This window comes from Crinia signifera, chromosome 19 (genome assembly GCF_055691185.1).
Source record: "Crinia signifera chromosome 19, ASM5569118v1, whole genome shotgun sequence".
Classification (NCBI taxonomy): domain Eukaryota; kingdom Metazoa; phylum Chordata; class Amphibia; order Anura; family Myobatrachidae; genus Crinia; species Crinia signifera.
The window spans coordinates 130,167,681-130,186,430 of NC_139226.1; the positions used below are offsets into that span (position 1 = coordinate 130,167,681).

The following is an 18,750-nucleotide window of genomic DNA, read 5'->3' on the forward strand; positions in this document are numbered from 1 at the left end:
CCCCGCACAGTATGCTTCCCCGCACAGTATGCTTCCCTATGTTCCCCGCACAGTATGTACCCCGCACAGTATGCCCCCCGCTCAGTATGCTCCCCACACAGTATGCTTCCCTATGCTCCCCGCACAGTATGCTCCCTGCACAGTATGCTTCCCCGCACAGTATGCTTCCCAATGTTCCCCGCACAGTATGCCCCCGCACAGTATGCTCCCCACACAGTATGCTTCCCTATGTTCCCCGCACAGTATGCTCCCCATACAGTATGCTTCCCTATGTTCCCCGCACAGTATGCTCCCCGCACAGTATGCTTCCCTATGTTCCCCGCACAGTATGTTCCCCGCACAGTATGCTCCCCGCACAGTATGCTCCCCGCACAGTTCCCCGCACAGTATGCTCCCCGCACAGTATGCTCCCCGCACAGTATGTTCCCCGCACAGTATGCTCCCCGCACAGTATGCTTCCCTATGTTCCCCGCACAGTATGCTCCCCGCACAGTATGCTCCCTGCACAGTATGCTTCCCTATGTTCCCCGCACAGTATGCTCCCCGCACAGTATGCTCCCCGCACAGTATGCTCCCCGCACAGTATGTTCCCCGCACAGTATGTTCCCACGCACAGTATGCTCCCCGCACAGTATGCTTCCCTATGTTCCCCGCACAGTATGTTCCCCGCACAGTATGCTCCCCACACAGTATGCTCCCCGCACAGTATGCTTCCCTATGTTCCCCGCACAGTATGCTCCCCGCACAGTATGCTCCCCGCACAGTATGCTCCCCGCACAGTATTCTTCCCTATATTCCCCGCACAGTATGTTCCCCGCACAGTATGCTTCCCGCACAGTATGCTTTCCTATGTTCCCCACACAGTATGTTCCCCGCAAAGTATGCTCCCCACACAGTATGCTTCCCTATGTTCCCTGCACAGTATGCTCCCCGCACAGTATGCTCCCCGCACAGTATGTTCCCCGCACAGTTTGCTCCCCGCACAGTATGTTCCCCGCACAGTATGTTCCCCGCACAGTATGCGCCCCGCACAGTATGCGCCCCGCACAGTATGTTCCCACGCACAGTATGTTCCCACGCACAGTATGCTCCCCGCACAGTATGCTCCCCGCACAGTATGCTTCCCTATGTTCCCCGCACAGTATGCTTCCCTATGTACCCCGCACAGTATGCGCCCCGCACAGTATGTTCCCCGCACAGTATGTTCCCCGCACAGTATGTTCCCACGCACAGTATGCTCCCCGCACAGTATGCTCCCCGCACAGTATGCTTCCCAATGTTCCCCGCACAGTATGCTCCCCGCACAGTATGCTCCCTGTACAGTATGCTTCCCTATGTTCCCCGCACAGTATGTTCCGCGCACAGTCAGTATGCTCCCCGCACAGTATGTTCCCAACACAGTATGTTCCCCGCACAGTATGCTCCCCGCACAGTATGCTCCCCGCACAGTATGCTCCCCGCACAGTATGCTCCCCGCACAGTATGCTTCCCTATGTTCCCCGCACAGTATGTTCCCCGCACAGTATGTTCCCACGCACAGTATGCTCCCCGGACAGTATGCTCCCCGCACAGTCAGTATGCTCCCCGCACAGTATGTTCCCCGCACAGTATGTTCCCCGCACAGTATGTTCCCCGCACAGTATGCTCCCCGCACAGTATGCTCCCCGCACAGTATGTTCCCCGCACAGTATGCTTTCCTATGTTCCCCGCACAGTACATTCCCACGCACAGTATGCTCCCCGCACAGTATGCTTTCCTAAGTTCCCCGCACAGTATGCTCCCCGCACAGTATGCTCCCTGTACAGTATGCTTCCCTATGTTCCCCGCACAGTATGCTCCCCGCTCAGTCAGTATGCTCCCCGCACAGTATGTTCCCAACACAGTATGTTCCCCGCACAGTATGCTCCCCGCACAGTATGCTCCCCGCACAGTATGCTTCCCGCACAGTATGCTCCCCGCACAGTATGCTTCCCTATGTTCCCCGCACAGTATGTTCCCCGCACAGTATGTTCCCACGCACAGTATGCTCCCCGGACAGTATGCTCCCCACACAGTCAGTATGCTCCCCGCACAGTATGTTCCCCGCACAGTATGTTCCCCGCACAGTATGTTCCCCGCACAGTATGCTCCCAGCACAGTATGCTCCCCGCACAGTATGCTCCCCGCACAGTATGCTCCCCGCACAGTATGTTCCCCGCACAGTATGTTCCCCGCACAGTATGCTTCCCTATGTTCCCCGCACAGTATGCTCCCCGCACAGTATGCTCCTCGCACAGTATGTTCCCCGCACAGTATATTCCCTCGCACAGTATGTTCCCCGCACAGTATATTCCCTTGCACAGTATGTTCCCCATACAGTATTCTCCCCGCACAGTATGTTCCCCGCACAGTATGCTTTCCTATGTTCCCCGCACAGTATGTTCCCCGCAGAGTATGCTTCCCTATGTTCCCCGCACAGTATGCTCCCAGCACAGTATGCTCCCCGCACAGTATGCTCCCTGCACAGTATGCTTCCCTATGTTCCCCGCACAGTATGTTCCCCGCACAGTATGTTCCCCGCACAGTATGCTCCCCGCACAGTATGCTCCCCGCACAGTATGCTTCCCTATGTTCCCCGCACAGTATGCTCCCCGCACAGTATGTTCCCCGCACAGTATGCTCCCCGCACAGTATGCTCCCCGCACAGTATTCTTCCCTATATTCCCCGCACAGTATGTTCCCCGCACAGTATGCTTCCCTATGTTCCCCACACAGTATGTTCCCCACACAGTATGCTCCCCGCACAGTATGCTTCCCTATGTTCCCTGCACAGTATGCTCCCCGCATAGTATGTTCCCCGCACAGTTTGCTCCCCGCACAGTATGTTCCCCGCACAGTATGCGCCCGCACAGTATGTTCCCACGCACAGTATGTTCCCACGCACAGTATGCTCCCCGCACAGTATGCTCCCCGCACAGTATGCTCCCCGCACAGTATGCTTCCCTATGTTCCCCGCACAGTATGCTTCCCTATGTTCCCTGCACAGTATGCGCCCCGCACAGTATGATCCCACGCACAGTATGCTCCCCGCACAGTATGCTTCCCTATGTTCCCCGCACAGTATGCTCCCCGCACAGTATGCTTCCCTATGTTCCCCGCACAGTATGTTCCGCGCACAGTATGTTCCGCGCACAGTATGCTCCCCGCACAGTATTCTCCCCGCACAGTATGCTCCCCGCTCAGTCAGTATGCTTCCCGCACAGTATGTTCCCAACACAGTATGTTCCCCGCACAGTATGCTCCCCGCACAGTATGTTCCCCACACAGTATGCTTCCCTATGTTCCCCGCACAGTATGTTCCCCGCACAGTATGTTCCCACGCACAGTATGCTCCCCGGACAGTATGCTTCCCTATGTTCCCCGCACAGTATGTTCCCCGCACAGTATGTTCCCACGCACAGTATGCTCCCCGGACAGTATGCTCCCCGGACAGTATGTTCCCCGCACAGTTTGCTCCCCGCACAGTATGTTCCCCGCACAGTATGCGCCCCGCACAGTATGCGCCCCGCACAGTATGTTCCCACGCACAGTATGCTCCCCGCACAGTATGCTCCCCGCACAGTATGCTCCCCGCACAGTATGCTCCCCGCAAGTATGCTCCCCGCACAGTATGCTCCCCGCACAGTATGCTTCCCTATGTTCCCCGCACAGTATGCTTCCCTATGTTCCCCGCACAGTATGTTCCCACGCACAGTATGTTCCCACGCACAGTATGCTCCCCGCACAGTATGCTCCCTGCACAGTATGCTTCCCTATGTTCCCCGCACAGTATGCTCCCCGCACAGTATGCTCCCCGCACAGTATGCTTCCCTATGTTCCCCGCACAGTATGTTCCGCGCACAGTATGTTCCGCGCACAGTATGCTCCCCGCACAGTATTCTCCCCGCACAGTATGCGCCCCGCACAGTATGTTCCCACGCACAGTATGCTCCCCGCACAGTATGCTCCCGCACAGTATGCTCCCCGCACAGTATGCTCCCCGCAAGTATGCTCCCCGCACAGTATGCTCCCCGCACAGTATGCTTCCCTATGTTCCCCGCACAGTATGCTTCCCTATGTTCCCCGCACAGTATGTTCCCACACACAGTATGTTCCCACGCACAGTATGTTCCCACGCACAGTATGCTCCCCGCACAGTATGCTCCCTGCACAGTATGCTTCCCTATGTTCCCCGCACAGTATGCTCCCCGCACAGTATGCTCCCCACACAGTATGCTTCCCTATGTTCCCCGCACAGTATGTTCCGCGCACAGTATGTTCCGCGCACAGTATGCTCCCCGCACAGTATTCTCCCCGCACAGTATGCTCCCCGCTCAGTCAGTATGCTCCCCGCACAGTATGTTCCCCGCACAGTATGCTCCCCGCACAGTATGCTCCCCGCACAGTATGTTCCCCGCACAGTATGCTTCCCTATGTTCCCCGCACAGTATGTTCCCCGCACAGTATGTTCCCACGCACAGTATGCTCCCCGGACAGTATGCTCCCCGCACAGTCAGTATGCTCCCCGCACAGTATGTTCCCCGCACAGTATGCTCCCCGCACAGTATGTTCCCCGCACAGTATGCTCCCCGCACAGTATGCTCCCCGCACAGTATGCTCCCCGCACAGTATGCTCCCCGCACAGTATGTTCCCCGCACAGTATGCTTCCCTATGTTCCCCGCACAGTATGCTCCCCGCACAGTATGCTCCTCGAACAGTATGTTCCCTGCACAGTATATTCCCTCGCACAGTATGTTCCCCGCACAGTATATTCCCTCGCACAGTATGTTCCCCGCACAGTATTCTCCCCGCACAGTATTCTCCCCGCACAGTATGTTCCCTGCACAGTATGTTCCCCGCACAGTATGCTCCCCGCACAGTATGTTCCCCGCACAGTATGCTCCCCGCACAGTATGTTCCCCGCACAGTATGCTCCCCGCACAGTATGCTCCCCGCACAGTATGTTCCCCGCACAGTATGTTCCCTGCACAGTATGTTCCCCGCACAGTATGCTTCCCTATGTTCCCCGCACAGTATGCTCCCCGCACAGTATGCTTTCCTATGTTCCCCGCACAGTATGTTCCCCGCACAGTATGCTTCCCTATGTTCCCCACACAGTATGTTCCCCGCACAGTATGCTCCCCGCACAGTATGCTCCCCGCACAGTATGCTCCCCGCACAGTATGTTCCCCGCACAGTATGCTTTCCTATGTTCCCCGCACAGTATATTCCCACGCACAGTATGCTCCCCGCACAGTATGCTTTCCTATGTTCCCCGCACAGTATGGGCAACCAATCAGATACTACCTATTATCTTCTAGATCAGTGATTTTCAACCTTTTTCAGGTCGCGGCACACCAGACAAGACTTCAAGGTACTTGTTTCCTATCTGGGCGCCCGCTAAGTTAATTGCGCACCATGCTATTCTCCGTAGAGAAATCTGATCGCATCGCATCGTACACATACACGATATTGAACGATGCGATGCGATGCAATGCGATCCGATTCGATTTCCCATAGGAAACAATGTTAAATGGATCAATTTACCCAAATCAGCATAGGGAAGAATGGTAAATGGGCCAGAAACCCCCAAAAAACCCACAGAGCAGTGGAACGTCCCCCCAAAAGTAGTTGACGCCACCCCGCCATCAACGTGAACCCGAAGCGTGGCGAGCGCAGCGAGCCCGCGAGGGGCGGCGGTACGCGTCCTCCGACCTTTTCATGCCCTACTATCCACTAGGGCGTGGAGTGAGAATAGAATAGTGTGGCGAGCGCAGCGAGCCACCGAGCCCGAAGCGTGGCGAGCGCAGCGAGCCCCGCGAGGGACCGCGGATACCTTCACAGGTAAACGCGTCCCTTCACGGGCTTCCCAGGTGTCCGCGTCGCCATGGACACCTGGGAAGCCCGCGAGGGGACGCGTATAACTGTGAAGGTATCCGCGTCCCCTCGCGGGGCTCGCTGCGCTCGCCACGCTTCGGGCTCGGTGGCTCGCTGCGCTCGCCACACTATTCTATTCTCACTCCACGCCCTAGTGGATAGTAGGGCATGAAAAGGTCAGAGGACGCGTACCGCCGCCCCTCGCGGGCTCGCTGCGCTCGCCACGCTTCGGGTTCACGTTGATGGCGGGGTGGCGTCAACTACTTTTGGGGGGACATTTCAATGTTCAGGGGTGTTTTTGGCCCATTTACTATTGTTCCTATGATAATTTGGCTAAATTGAGCCATTTCACATTGTTTCCTATGGGAAATCGAATCGGATCGCATCGCATCGCATCGTTCAATATCGTGTATGTGTACGATGCGATGAGATCCGATTTCATTACGGTGCCGTACGTAGAAAACCTGGGCGCCCAGATAGGAAACAAGTACCGACTTCAAAATTGCCAAGGCACACCAACATTTTTTAATCAGATATTCCAGATATTTAGCATACCATAATGCCAGTTACATGTTATATCACACACATTAATGGCCATTACAAGTTATGCCACACATCGTTATGCCAATTACAAGCTGTGCCATATACCGCAATGGCCATTACACATTATGCCAGGACTCAACAAATTTCTTGCAAACGAGGGACAATATGGACAGTGCGCGCCGAAGGCGCGCGCCAAATTTTTCAACATAATGCCAACACACCGCACACCCATTATATAGTATACCACATGCCATAATGGCCATTACATGTTATGCCACACACCGTAATGCCCATTGCACATTTTAGTGAACTTTGTAATTCCGATTACACATAAGCCCACACATGATGCCCATGACATACTATGTAACACTCCGCAATGCCCATGACATACTATATAACACTCCGCAATGCCCATGACATACTATATAACACTCCGCAATGCCCATGACATACTATATAACACTCCGCAATGCCCATGACATACTATATAACACACCGCAATGCCCATGACATACTATATAACACACCGCAATGCCCATGACATACTATATAACACACCGCAATGCCCATGACATACTATATAACACACCGCAATGCCCATGACATACTATATAACACACCGCAATGCCCATGACATACTATATAACACACCGTAATGCCCATTACATACTATGTAACACACCGTAATGCCCATGACATACTATATAACACACCGTAATGCCCATTACATACTATGTAACACACCATACACATTTGACACATAAGTGCCACTTACCTACATGCTCAATGCCAGGGGCTTCATGCTCGATGCCAAGGTGGACTGAATTTGCTCGTTGCCAAGGGGGACAGAACTGTGCAGTGGCCCACTCCTGGCTCCCGTCCGCTATTTGCAATTCAATGCACCGCCAGTAGTGTGCAGCAGGGAGGGAGGGTGGGAGCAGTAGGCTGGGAGGGTATCTGCAGTGGGGTGGGAGGGTGGCTGGGAGGGTATCTGCAGTGGGGTGGGAGGGTGGCTGGGAGGGTATCTGCAGTGGGGTGGGAGGGTGGCTGGGAGGGTATCTGCAGTGAGGTGGGAGGGTGGCTGGGAGGGTATCTGCAGTGAGGTGGGAGGGTGGCTGGGAGGGTATCTGCAGTGGGGTGGGAGGGTGGCTGGGAGGTTATCTGCAGTGGGGTGGGAGGGTGGCTGGGAGGGTATCTGCAGTGGGGTGGCAGGGTGGGTATCTGCAGTGGGGTGGCAGGGTGGCTGGGAGGGTATCTGCAGTGGGGTGGAAGGGTGGCTGGGAGGGTATCTGCAGTGGGGTGGAATGGTGGCTGGGAGGGTATCTGCAGTGGAGTGGGAGGGTGGCTGGGTGAGTGCAGGAGGGTGGGAGAGTGGGTGGGAGTACACCATACTAAGTTAGCCAGCCGATGGTTAGCCGGCCCGCTCACCTCACTCCCCCCCACCTCCTCCTCCCAGTGTGCGTCCGTGTGCAAACCCCCCTCCTGCCTGTGCTTACACGCCGTCGCCGACGACCCCTCCCCCCTGTCAGTGTGCGTCCAGTGTGCCGCTCACGGCTCCCCCGCTATGTACGGGAGAGAGACGTGCTGTGCTGATATGTAATATTCATATCTCCCGCTGCTGGACCACTAGCCAATGGGCGCTCGCGGTCCAGCAGCCACCAGTTGATTGGCTGCTGGACCGCAAGCGACCATTGGCTAGTGGTCCAGCGGAATATATGATTATTGCATAGCAGCACAGCACGTCTCTCGACGAGTCCCGGACAGTGCACAACGGGGGAGCCGTGAGCGGGCAGGCAGTGCGCACATGGACGCACACTGACAGGGGGGTGGGCGGGGAAGCATTCCCGGACAGCCACTCAGCACCGCGCGACCACAGACAGCCCATGACACATGATGCCGAGCCGCCTGCCCGTCCCCCCCTGTCAAAGTGAACAAAGTGGTGTGTCGCCGTGACCCGAGGCATGGCGGCACACCTGTCAGCTGGCCGCGGCACACCGGTTGAAAATGTCTGTTCTAGATGGTGCTAAATAAATAAGAAGTAGAGTCTGTTGGTTGCCCATAGCAACATCCTATGTGAAATACAACTCCCAACGCGTGATTTTTGCAACCCATGTGCAGCCTTGCACAGGGCGGGTTTTCACTCTGGCAGGCGGCAGCTGTCTGATCCCTGGGCCCTGCTGTTATCACCACCTCCGTCATGTGCAGATCCGTGATCCGGCTGCAGGACGCCAGCAGACATCAACCTCCACAGTGCTTCCAGGGCAACGTGAACTTTATTTATACAAATGATACTTTATAAAGTCCAGTCCTGTGCCCCCTTACTGTCTGGCCCTGGACTGGGGTCCCCGCAGCCCCCCCATGATGGCTGCCCTGCCTGCCTGTATACAGTCACCAATTTATTACTTAATGCTGAAATCTGCGTTACCCTGTGCATCCAACTCAGACTGTGCATTGCGAAATGATCCCCTATGTCGTTGGTTATTTTATCATTTTCCATTGCATTTATTTTTTTAAAACATTTTTTTTTGTCCCTTCAGGTGTCAAAAGAAGACACAGAGCCCAAGCCACTAGGTGGCAGTAAAATGGAGATTCAGATTATGACTGAGAGATTGAGGAAGCTTCGTGGTGGAATAGTGGAAAAGCAAGTGGTTTCTGGACATGAATTTAAGGGTTGTCCATTTTATAGTAAACCAAAGATGATTCATTTCAAGGTAAGTGCACTGGATTGACAGACACACTCCGAGGGGAGGACCAATGTTCAAATAACATTCTTTCACCATGGATGAACATCGGGGGTTATTTTGGTTCACTCTTTCTGACAAATTTCTTCTTAGATGGACAAAACCATGTGCACTGCAGGTGGGGCAGATGTTACTTGTGCAGAGAGAATTAGATTTGGGTGGGGTTTACTTCAAAGTGATATCTATATTGCAGTGTAAAAATAAAGCAGCCAGTATTTACCCTGCACAGAAACAAAATAACTCACCCAAATCTAATTCTCTCTGCACATGTTAGCATTGAAGAACTTGACAGAAAGGACCTGACTTTAAAAGCATTCGGGTCCGTGGATTGTCGAGATCCGGCCGTAATCCTGACAATCCACAGCCGGTTTCACATACACACCGACCTTTCGCCCATTGGCAGGCGGCACATTGAATCCTGTCTACCGATTTTAAAATGGCGAGTGGTCTAAAAACGGTGCCGGGGTTCCGACTGTCAGGACATACCGACAGTTGGAACCAGGGATTGAATACCCCCCATAGGGGGTTATTCTAGTTCACTCGGAAAGGCACAATCACTCTCTAATGGACAAAACCATGTGCACTGCAGGTGGGGCAGATGTAACATGTGCAGAGTGTTAGATTTGGGTGTTTTATTGTTTCTGTGCAGGGTAAATACTGGCTGAGTTATTTTATTTTTACACAGCAATATAGATATCAGTTTGAAGTACAAACCCCACCCAAATCTAACTGTCTCTGCGCATGTTACATCTGCCCCACCTGCAGTGCAACATGGTTTTGTCCGTAAGAGAGTGATTGTGCCTTTCCGACTGAACTAGAATAACCCCCATAGTACAGGGCTCCTTGTTTTTAGTGACTGCATAAATCTGCTCCCGGGTTGATAGATCTACGGTGCCTACATAGACATGGAATAGGTTGAGTGTTCAAAAAGTTGACACAGAAAAAGGTTGACATGCGTTTTTCACAATTTTTTCGACTTTTTCTTACCTTACCATCCAGGTGGACTTCAATGAGGAACGGTAAAGTGTGCCAAGCTTAGCGAGGCACGTTGAGCAAAGTGAGCCATGGCAGGGTGCCCGTTACACTAATGTTGACATGACACCTAAATAATTAGAAAAACTCATGTCGTCCTTTACCTGTGTGTACCTTTTTCAGTTCGACCTTTTGACCCTGTCAACGTATTGCATTATGACTTTGTGCTGTCGACCTATTGACTGTCTAATAATCCCCATCCGCATAAAGCATAGGCCCGGTGACATCACAATGGCGCTAATACATTTCAATGCAATACCGTAAAGAGGAAGCTTGTTTCTTCCAGGGGCAGGTGGGGGTAGGTTATAATGAGGGAGCACGTTATATAGAAATGCCCTTTATCTAGAAAATAAAGAATAAGCTAGAAATGGAAAAATGCATAAATCAAAAAGTCATGTCCTGCCACCATAATGTTCTTCTGTGCGTAGAAAGCGGTCTCTGTTCTCAGTGCGGTAGGGGAGGGCTGGCAGAGGAGACAGCTGCCCTCCAGGCTATATTGGATGACAGATGAAGGCTGGCACTTGGAGATGGCCGTCTCTCCCTGTTACACTAAACAGAACTGTCACTCTGGCCCATGCCAGCTCTGCCACACAGGAGAAACAGACACAGACATGATGTTACCTGGCTACTGGCTCACAAAGTTATACCATAGTGCGGAGCTCCCTGTTACACACATAGGCGGTGATTCTGGTTGGTTTACAAAAGCAAACTCCTTCTTTCATGGACAAAACCATGTGCACTGTAGGTGGGGGCAGATGTAACATGTGCAGAGAGAGTTACATGTGCAGAGAGAGTTTCATGTGCAGAGAGAGCTACATGTGCAGAGAGAGCTACATGTTCAGTGAGAGCTACATGTTCAGAGAGAGTTACATGTGCAAAGAGAGTTACATGTGCGGAGAGAGCTACATGTGCGGAGAGAGTTACCTGTGCAGGCAGAGTTACATGTGCAGAGAGAGCTACATGTGCAGAGAGAGCTACATGTGCAGAGAGAGAGCTACATGTGCGGAGAGAGCTACATGTGCAGAGAGAGAGTTACCTGTGCAGGCAGAGTTACATGTGCAGAGAGAGCTACATGTGCAGAGAGAGAGTTACCTGTGCAGGCAGAGTTACATGTGCAGAGAGAGCTACATGTGCAGAGAGAGCTACATGTGCAGAGAGAGCTACATGTGCAGAGAGAGAGTTACATGTGCAGAGAGAGAGAGTTACATGTGCAGAGAGAGCTACATGTGCAGAGAGAGAGTTACATGTGCAGAGAGAGAGAGAGTTACATGTGCAGGGAGAGAGTTACATGTGCGGAGAGAGCTACATGTGCAGAGAGAGAGTTACAAGTGCAGAGAGAGAGAGTTACATGTGCAGAGAGAGAGCTACATGTGCAGGGAGAGAGCTACATGTGCAGAGAGAGAGTTACATGTGCAGAGAGAGAGTTACATGTGCAGAGAGAGAGTTACATGTGCAGAGAGAGTTACATGTGCAGAGAGAGAGTTACATGTGCAGAGAGAGAGCTACATGTGCAGAGAGAGAGCTACATGTGCAGAGAGAGAGCTACATGTGCGGAGAGAGTTACGTTTGCGGAGAGAGTTAGGTGTGCAGAGAGAGTTAGGTGTGCAGAGAGAGCTACATGTGCAGAGAGAGCTCCGTGTGCAGAGAGAGTTACGTGTGCAGAGAGAGTTACTTGTGCAGAGAGAGTTAGGTGTGCAGAGAGAGTTAGGTGTGCAGAGAGAGTTAGGTGTGCAGAGAGAGTTAGGTGTGCAGAGAGAGTTAGGTGTGCAGAGAGAGTTAGGTGTGCAGAGAGAGTTACGTGTGCAGAGAGAGTTACTTGTGCAGAGAGAGCTACATGTGCAGAGAGAGCTCCGTGTGCAGAGAGAGTTACGTGCGGAGAGAGAGCTCCATGTGCAGAAAGTTATTTTGTTTCTGTGCAGAGTAAATACTGGCTGCTTTATTCTAATACGGCACATTAGATTTCATTTTGAACACACCCCACCAGCGGCGGCTCTTACCTCTGCGGAGGAGGGGGGCTGCCGTGGACCCCCCTCTGCTGCCGCTGCTGTGCTCGTGGACCCTGCCACTGTCAATCCCAGTCCCAGACGCCAGTCCCGGTCCCTGCCGTGGGGCTGGTGCATATGCAGTAGCTTCTTCAGTACTGTGCATGCACTGGCCCCCAGCCTCTATGGGCTGCTTTTGCAGCAGTCCCCAGAGGCATATTCAGGGTCCCAGGTCCGGCACATGCACAGTATCATCCTCGTAGTGCGCATGCGCAGAACTCTGTTTTTATGGGCTGCCGCTCAGCAGCCCATATAGAGGCGTTCTGGAGGGAGCGGACAACTCCCAATGGGACTGCCTTGGGTGACTGACAGGTCGGACTTCCATTAGGAAGTCACTGCCAGTCACAGTGAAGCCAAAGCAGTCTCACAGCATCTGGCTTCACTTAGGCAGAGAACAGTGGTGGACTTTACCGGGGGGGGCTGCAGCCCATAGGTAAAATCCGCCACTGCACCCCACCCACGTGTAACTCTCTGCACATGTTACATCTGCCCCAACTGCAGTGCACATGTTTTTGTCCATTAAAGAAAGAGTTTGCTTTTGCAAACCAACCAGAATCACCCTCCTTGAATTCTATATCATTTATTTGTCCCGCGTGAATGACTGAGGTACACGTAAGCTGTAGTGCCCACATCCACAATTGTCACTATATAACTGAGAAATGACACAATTGGGGGATATCATACTGTATATATCATTTTATGCTGTTTGATATTTCAGGACCTTGACGTGGGTAAGACATATAAGAAGAAGGTCACGCTGACAAATGCATCTTACACCATTAATTTTTGTAAGCTGGTGGGAGTCAGTGACCGCCTGCAGGACTTCCTCTCCGTACAGTAAGTCATTCATTACTCATTATGCAGATTTGTTCTGTAGCCAATGGATCTCCATGTGGTAACTCTGCAGCCCAGTATCCATTACACAACTGTAATAGAATGACATTATATGCATTGTTCTGCAGTCATTTGCCTTTTGTTACTGTATACAGAGGCGGAGTGGCCCACCGGGAAACCGGGCCATTTCCGGGTGGGCCGGTCCAGATTTCCCTCTGGCTGGGCCGCCGACCATGCTTCCAGGGCTGCCGCTGGCGTCATCCTATATATGCAAGTGGCCACAGCCTGGTCACAAACAGCAGCATAGCCCAAAACAAATATGGCCGCTGTATATATGTTTTGGGCTATGCTGCATTTTGTGGCCAGGCTGCGGCCGCTGTCGGATGATGTCACCAGCGAGCAGATGGAAGCGCGCCGGACGAACCTGATTGAAGCTTGGTGAGTAGTGAGTAGCTAGTGCAACCAATATGACACATCACAGAATTAGATTATCACAGTTCTCATGCTCCAGCTCCCCGGTGACAAGCGTTCACTCTGGGCACATGACAGGAAAGACAATGAGGCCCCATTGACAAGACTGACGCTCTCTAATCTGTTCTTCTTTATTATTACTGTATGTTGTATTAACTTGTGTTTATTAAACCTCTGCCAAATAAGCATTGGGACGTCAGCACATCATTGATACATTGTGGCTTCATATTTTATTGCATACATAAAATGCAATGAACAATTTACTATTATAACAAATAGCAAAATCCTTGATGTCCCCTTATCTATTTTACAATCCCTCCATTCCCCATTATAAAATAAAGATAATACCCCTTTTAGACATACTACCCGGGATTTTGGCCAGGTTTACCCGGGATTTTCAACCCAGGTCACTCCCAGGATTTTAGTAACAGACCCCCTTTCACACTACACCTCAAATCCGGGGAAAACCCGGGTATACCCCTTTCACACATAAGCCAGGCTTTTCAAGCATTTCAGTGTTTCATCATTAAAATGGGACACGCCCGGCAGCAACATCACATCTTTAAAACTGAAAAACCCAGGTAAACCCGTTCAGACATAAGCCGGGTATTATACCCGGGAGTTAAATACCGGGAAAAACCCTGGTCAATTGCAGGTGCTCAGTATTCGGGAGTGAAATCCCGGGTATACCCTTTCAGACATACACTAGTCCCGAGTTTGGGCGCGTTCATGTGAAAAAACCCGGGATTTTCGCGTATGTCTGAAAGGGGTATAACTTAGGTTTTATTGCACTACTTTCATGAGTGCCACTGATCTCCCAAACAGGGACCACAAATGGTTATGCACCCCTGGTATACAGAAGCTGTACGGGTGCTATTACTGTTACATTTATACCCCTTTCAGACAGAAAAATCCCAAAAACCCAGGTATTTCCCGGATACAAAAACCCGGGTACAACTAGGCAGCAAGGGGCTGACCCCCTTTCACACAGGAGCAAAAACCCGGGTATTTCCAGTGTCGACCCCTTTCACACAGAAGCCGGATTTTTCCTGCAAAACTCTGTGTGTCATAAGAAAAGGACAGTTTTAAAGGCACACAGAGATGAGGTCATCAAAAGTGGGTGGTGACTGCTCACTGCATTGCATTAACCATGGCATGACACAAGGATATGTTGTAAACAAGTTTTATTGTTTTTATATACTGGAAGGTACATGTTACCTCACATGGCTGTCAGTATATTTGCAATGTTTGAGTACACTGTGGCATCTTTGACTGTCCCAGTCATCTGTTTGCCGATATCCTCCTCCCCTCTCACTGCCAGCAGCTCTCACCTCTTGCTTCTACCAGTGGGCCATGCTATCCTTTTTTCAGCTCCCTAATGACCTCAGAGGCCAGCTCCATTGCCATGCCCTCCCAACCAATCAGAGAAGCCTATCCTCACAAACAATCAGCCAGCACCCCACCAGGAGAGCCAATCGGTGCCTAACAATGTGTAATAATCCCAAAAACCCAGGTCGTTTCCTTTCAGACAGCCGGCGACCCGGGTTTTTGGAATACAGACCCGGGAAAAACCCAGGTAAATACCTGGGTCGAAGTCCCGGAACTTTAGACCCGTGTTGACCCTTTCAGACAGAAGAAAAACCCGGGTCGACACGGCAAGAGCAGGGAAATTCCCGGGTCTTTTTTTCTGTCTGAAAGGGGTATAAGTTAGCTTATTTTTGTGTGTGTGTTCCAGGCCTGTGTTGTATATGGGACTTGTTGCCTTTATAGTGGTTTTATTGTTTTTTTTTTGTTATGGCGCAGCATATTCCGCTGCACTTTACAATTGGAAACAACAGGGATAAGACAAATTGGGTAATCACAAACAGACATAGATGTAGGAAGGCCCTGCTGGCAAGCTTACTATCTATAGGGAAATAGGAAGGATACACAAGGCTATATTTACCATTTCCACTTGCTTCAATCTAGCAATTGGATAATTAAGATCTAACTGAAAAAAAAGTTTGTTTTTTAATAACTTAATATAATCTTAAACATAAATATGTAAATAAAGTAATTTGCCTATTATTGAACAAGAGGATGTTCTGCCTGGCTTGAGATCAGTCCAAACAAGATAAACTGGTCACAGCGCTAAAGTTAGAGGTAGCAATGTGGGAAGGGGCTGCTGGGTACGAGTGGTGTAGGCTCAGTTGAACAGGATAAATACACAAACCAAGCGCTCACCTTCTATGTCAATCTCTGCCTGCAGTTGTAGCAATAACATATTATAATTGTGCTGTAGGTAGTGTCACCAATAAAAGCTCTGTACACAGTGTGTAGGAGAGTTAAGTATTTATTTATCTATTGGCATACAATAATAAGGGTGGTATGCAATGGGCCGCTTCTATTTCCGACGTGGGAAAGAGCGGCGGCTCCCTATTCAATGCTGTCATTAACAACAGCATTGATGTGGTACCACGGCAGAACGGGCCCGACTTCAGAAGCTGTCGGGCCCGTTCTACCGATAACGGCCGTGGATTGTTGTTATCCGGGCCGCAGATCGACAATCCACGGACGATTTCGCGGCCACGCCCCCTTTGTGCCCATCGGCAGGCGGGACATTGAATCGTCTGTAATTATGCGGTCGATCTGACTTCAAACGGGCCAGGATCAAGGCTGGCGGCAAGTATCCACAGCCGTGTTCCCAGATTGCATACCCCCCTAAGTGTTTATATCATGATAGGCAAATACGTCCTGGATATCAAATCAACAGGTGGACCTACACAGTATCACTCTGGGAGGACCCTTAAGGGGTACGAGGGTATCTTTTAGGGACCCCTATCACCATAGGTCCCTTGACCTGGGACCTATGTTCCTGCCATTGGTTTCAACTGGGCAATGCTGGATATGCTGGAAAATAAGGCAAGTCATTAGCCGGTGAATCCCTGTTTACTCTGGGACTAGGTGAATCATCGCGCCCTACGGGCGCTCTTCACACCGTCGTAAGGGGCTGCGCCCTCTTAATTTGTGAACGTTTGTATATGAGAAATATGGTTAGAATTGTATGAAAGATGCCCTGTATTGCAACTTAGGCGTCCGCGAATCGCGGGAGGGGGGGTCGCGGAGGGGGGGTCGCGGGGGGTGCCGCGAATTGCAGGAGGGGGGGGGTTGTGGGGGGTGGATGCTGCGAATCGCGGGAGGGGAGGGATTGCAGAGAATCGCGGGAGGGGGGTCGCGGGGTGGGTTGCCGCAAATCGCGGGAGGGGGGTTACGGGGGCGGGGGTTGCGGCGAATCATGGTAGGGGGGGTCGCGGGGGATGTGCCGTGAATCACGGGAGGGGGGGTCACGGGGTGGGGTGCCGAGAATCGCGGGGGGGTGTGTGTGTGCCGTGAATCGCGGGAGTGGGGGTTGCGGGGGGGTGGGGGGGTGTGACGCGAATCGCCACAAGAAAAAATCAACACAGAAAGGTCAACACATGTAAATGTTGACATAAGTGTGGCACTTCATTGGTGTCCATGTCGACACATGAGAATGAATATGAAAACATTCAAAAAATGAAAAAAAAACCTTCAAAAACTCATGTCAACCTTTTTCATTGTCGACCATAGCCATGTCAGTGTTTTCCATGTGCAATTTAATTCTGGAGCTGCCGCGAATCACGGGGGGTGCCGCGAATTGTGGGAGGGGGGGTCGCGGGATTGGGTGCCGCGAATCGCGGGAGGGCGGGGTTCACAGGGGTTCCGGTGGGGGGTTGCCGCGAATTGCGGGAGGTGGGGGGTCACGGGGGGTGCCGCGAATCGCGGGAGGGGGGTTTGCGGGGGGTGTGACGCGAATCGCCACAAGAAAAACTCAACACAGAAAGGTCAACACATGTAAATGTTGACATAACTGTGCCACTTCATTGGTGTCCATGTTGACACATGACAATGAATATGAAAACATTAAAAAAATGAAATAAATCTTCAAAAACTCATGTCAACCTTTTTCATTGTCGACCATAGCCGTGCCAGTGTTTTGCATGTGCCATTTAATCCTGGGGCTGCCGCGAATCGCGGGGGGTGCCGCGATTTGCGGGAGGGGGGGGTTGCGGGGGGTGGGTGCCGCGAATCGCGGGAGAGTGGGGTTCATGGGGGTTCCGGTGGGGGGTTGCCGCGAATTGCGGGAGGGGGGGGGGTCGCGGGGGGGTGCCGCGAATCGCCGGAGGGAGGGTTGCGGGGGGTGTGACGCGAATCGCCACAAGAAAAAAATCAACACAGAAAGGTCAACACATGTAAATGTTGACATAAGTGTGGCACTTCATTGGTGTCCATGTCGACACATGAGAATGAATATGAAAATATTCAAAAAATGACAAAAAAACTTCAAAAACTCATGTCAACCTTTTTCATTGTCGACCATAGCCATGTCAGTGTTTTCCATGTGCAATTTAATTCTGGAGCTGCCGCGAATCACGGGGGGCGCGAATTGCGGGAGGGGGGGTCGCGGGGGTGGGTGCCGCGAATCGCGGGAGGGCGGGGTTCACAGGGGTTCCGGTGGGTGGTTGCCGCGAATTGCGGGAGGTGGGGGGTCACGGGGGGTGCCGCGAATCGTGGGAGGGGGGGTTGCGGGGGGTGTGACGCGAATCGCCACAAGAAAAAATCAACACAGAAAGGTCAACACATGTAAATGTTGACATAAGTGTGCCACTTCATTGGTGTCCATGTCGACACATGACAATGAATATGAAAAAATTAAAAAAATTAAAAATAAATCTTCAAAAACTCATGTCAACCTTTTTCATTGTCGACCATAGCCATGTCAGTGTTTTGCATGTGCCATTTAATCCTGGGGCTGCTGCGAATCGCGGGAGGGGGATCGCAGGGGGGGTGCCGCCAATCGTGCAAGGGGGGGTCGCGGGGGGGTCCTTTTTGCCGCGAATCGCGGGAGGGAGGTCGCGGGGGGGTGTTTTTTCCGCGAATCGGGGTGGGGGTCAGGGGGGAGGGTTTACAGCGATTCGCGGGAGGGGGGGGGGTCGCGGGGTGGTTGTTATGCCGCGAATTGCGGGAGGGGTCGTGGGGGGGGTCTTTTTGCAGCGAATCGCGGGAGGGGGGGTCGCGGGGGTGTTTTTGCTGCGAATCGCGGTAGGGGGGGTCACGGGGGAGCGGGTATTTTTGCCACAAATCGCGGGAGGGGGGGGGGCGCGCGGGGGGGGGGGTAGGTTTTGCCGCAAAT

General features: G+C 52.2%; 1 protein-coding gene across 3 annotated transcripts in view; it reads left to right on the plus strand.

Annotated features, from left to right (window-relative positions):
* The window catches only part of CFAP74 (cilia and flagella associated protein 74), a 179,657-nt gene that overhangs the window by 58,869 nt on the left and 102,038 nt on the right, over positions 1-18,750 (plus strand). For all 3 annotated transcript variants that reach the window (XM_083163344.1, XM_083163345.1, XM_083163346.1), the window contains exons 13-14: positions 8,977-9,150; positions 12,973-13,091. In XM_083163344.1, the coding sequence (XP_083019470.1) occupies positions 8,977-9,150; positions 12,973-13,091 (293 nt within the window). The remainder of the gene's footprint in view (positions 1-8,976; positions 9,151-12,972; positions 13,092-18,750) is intronic.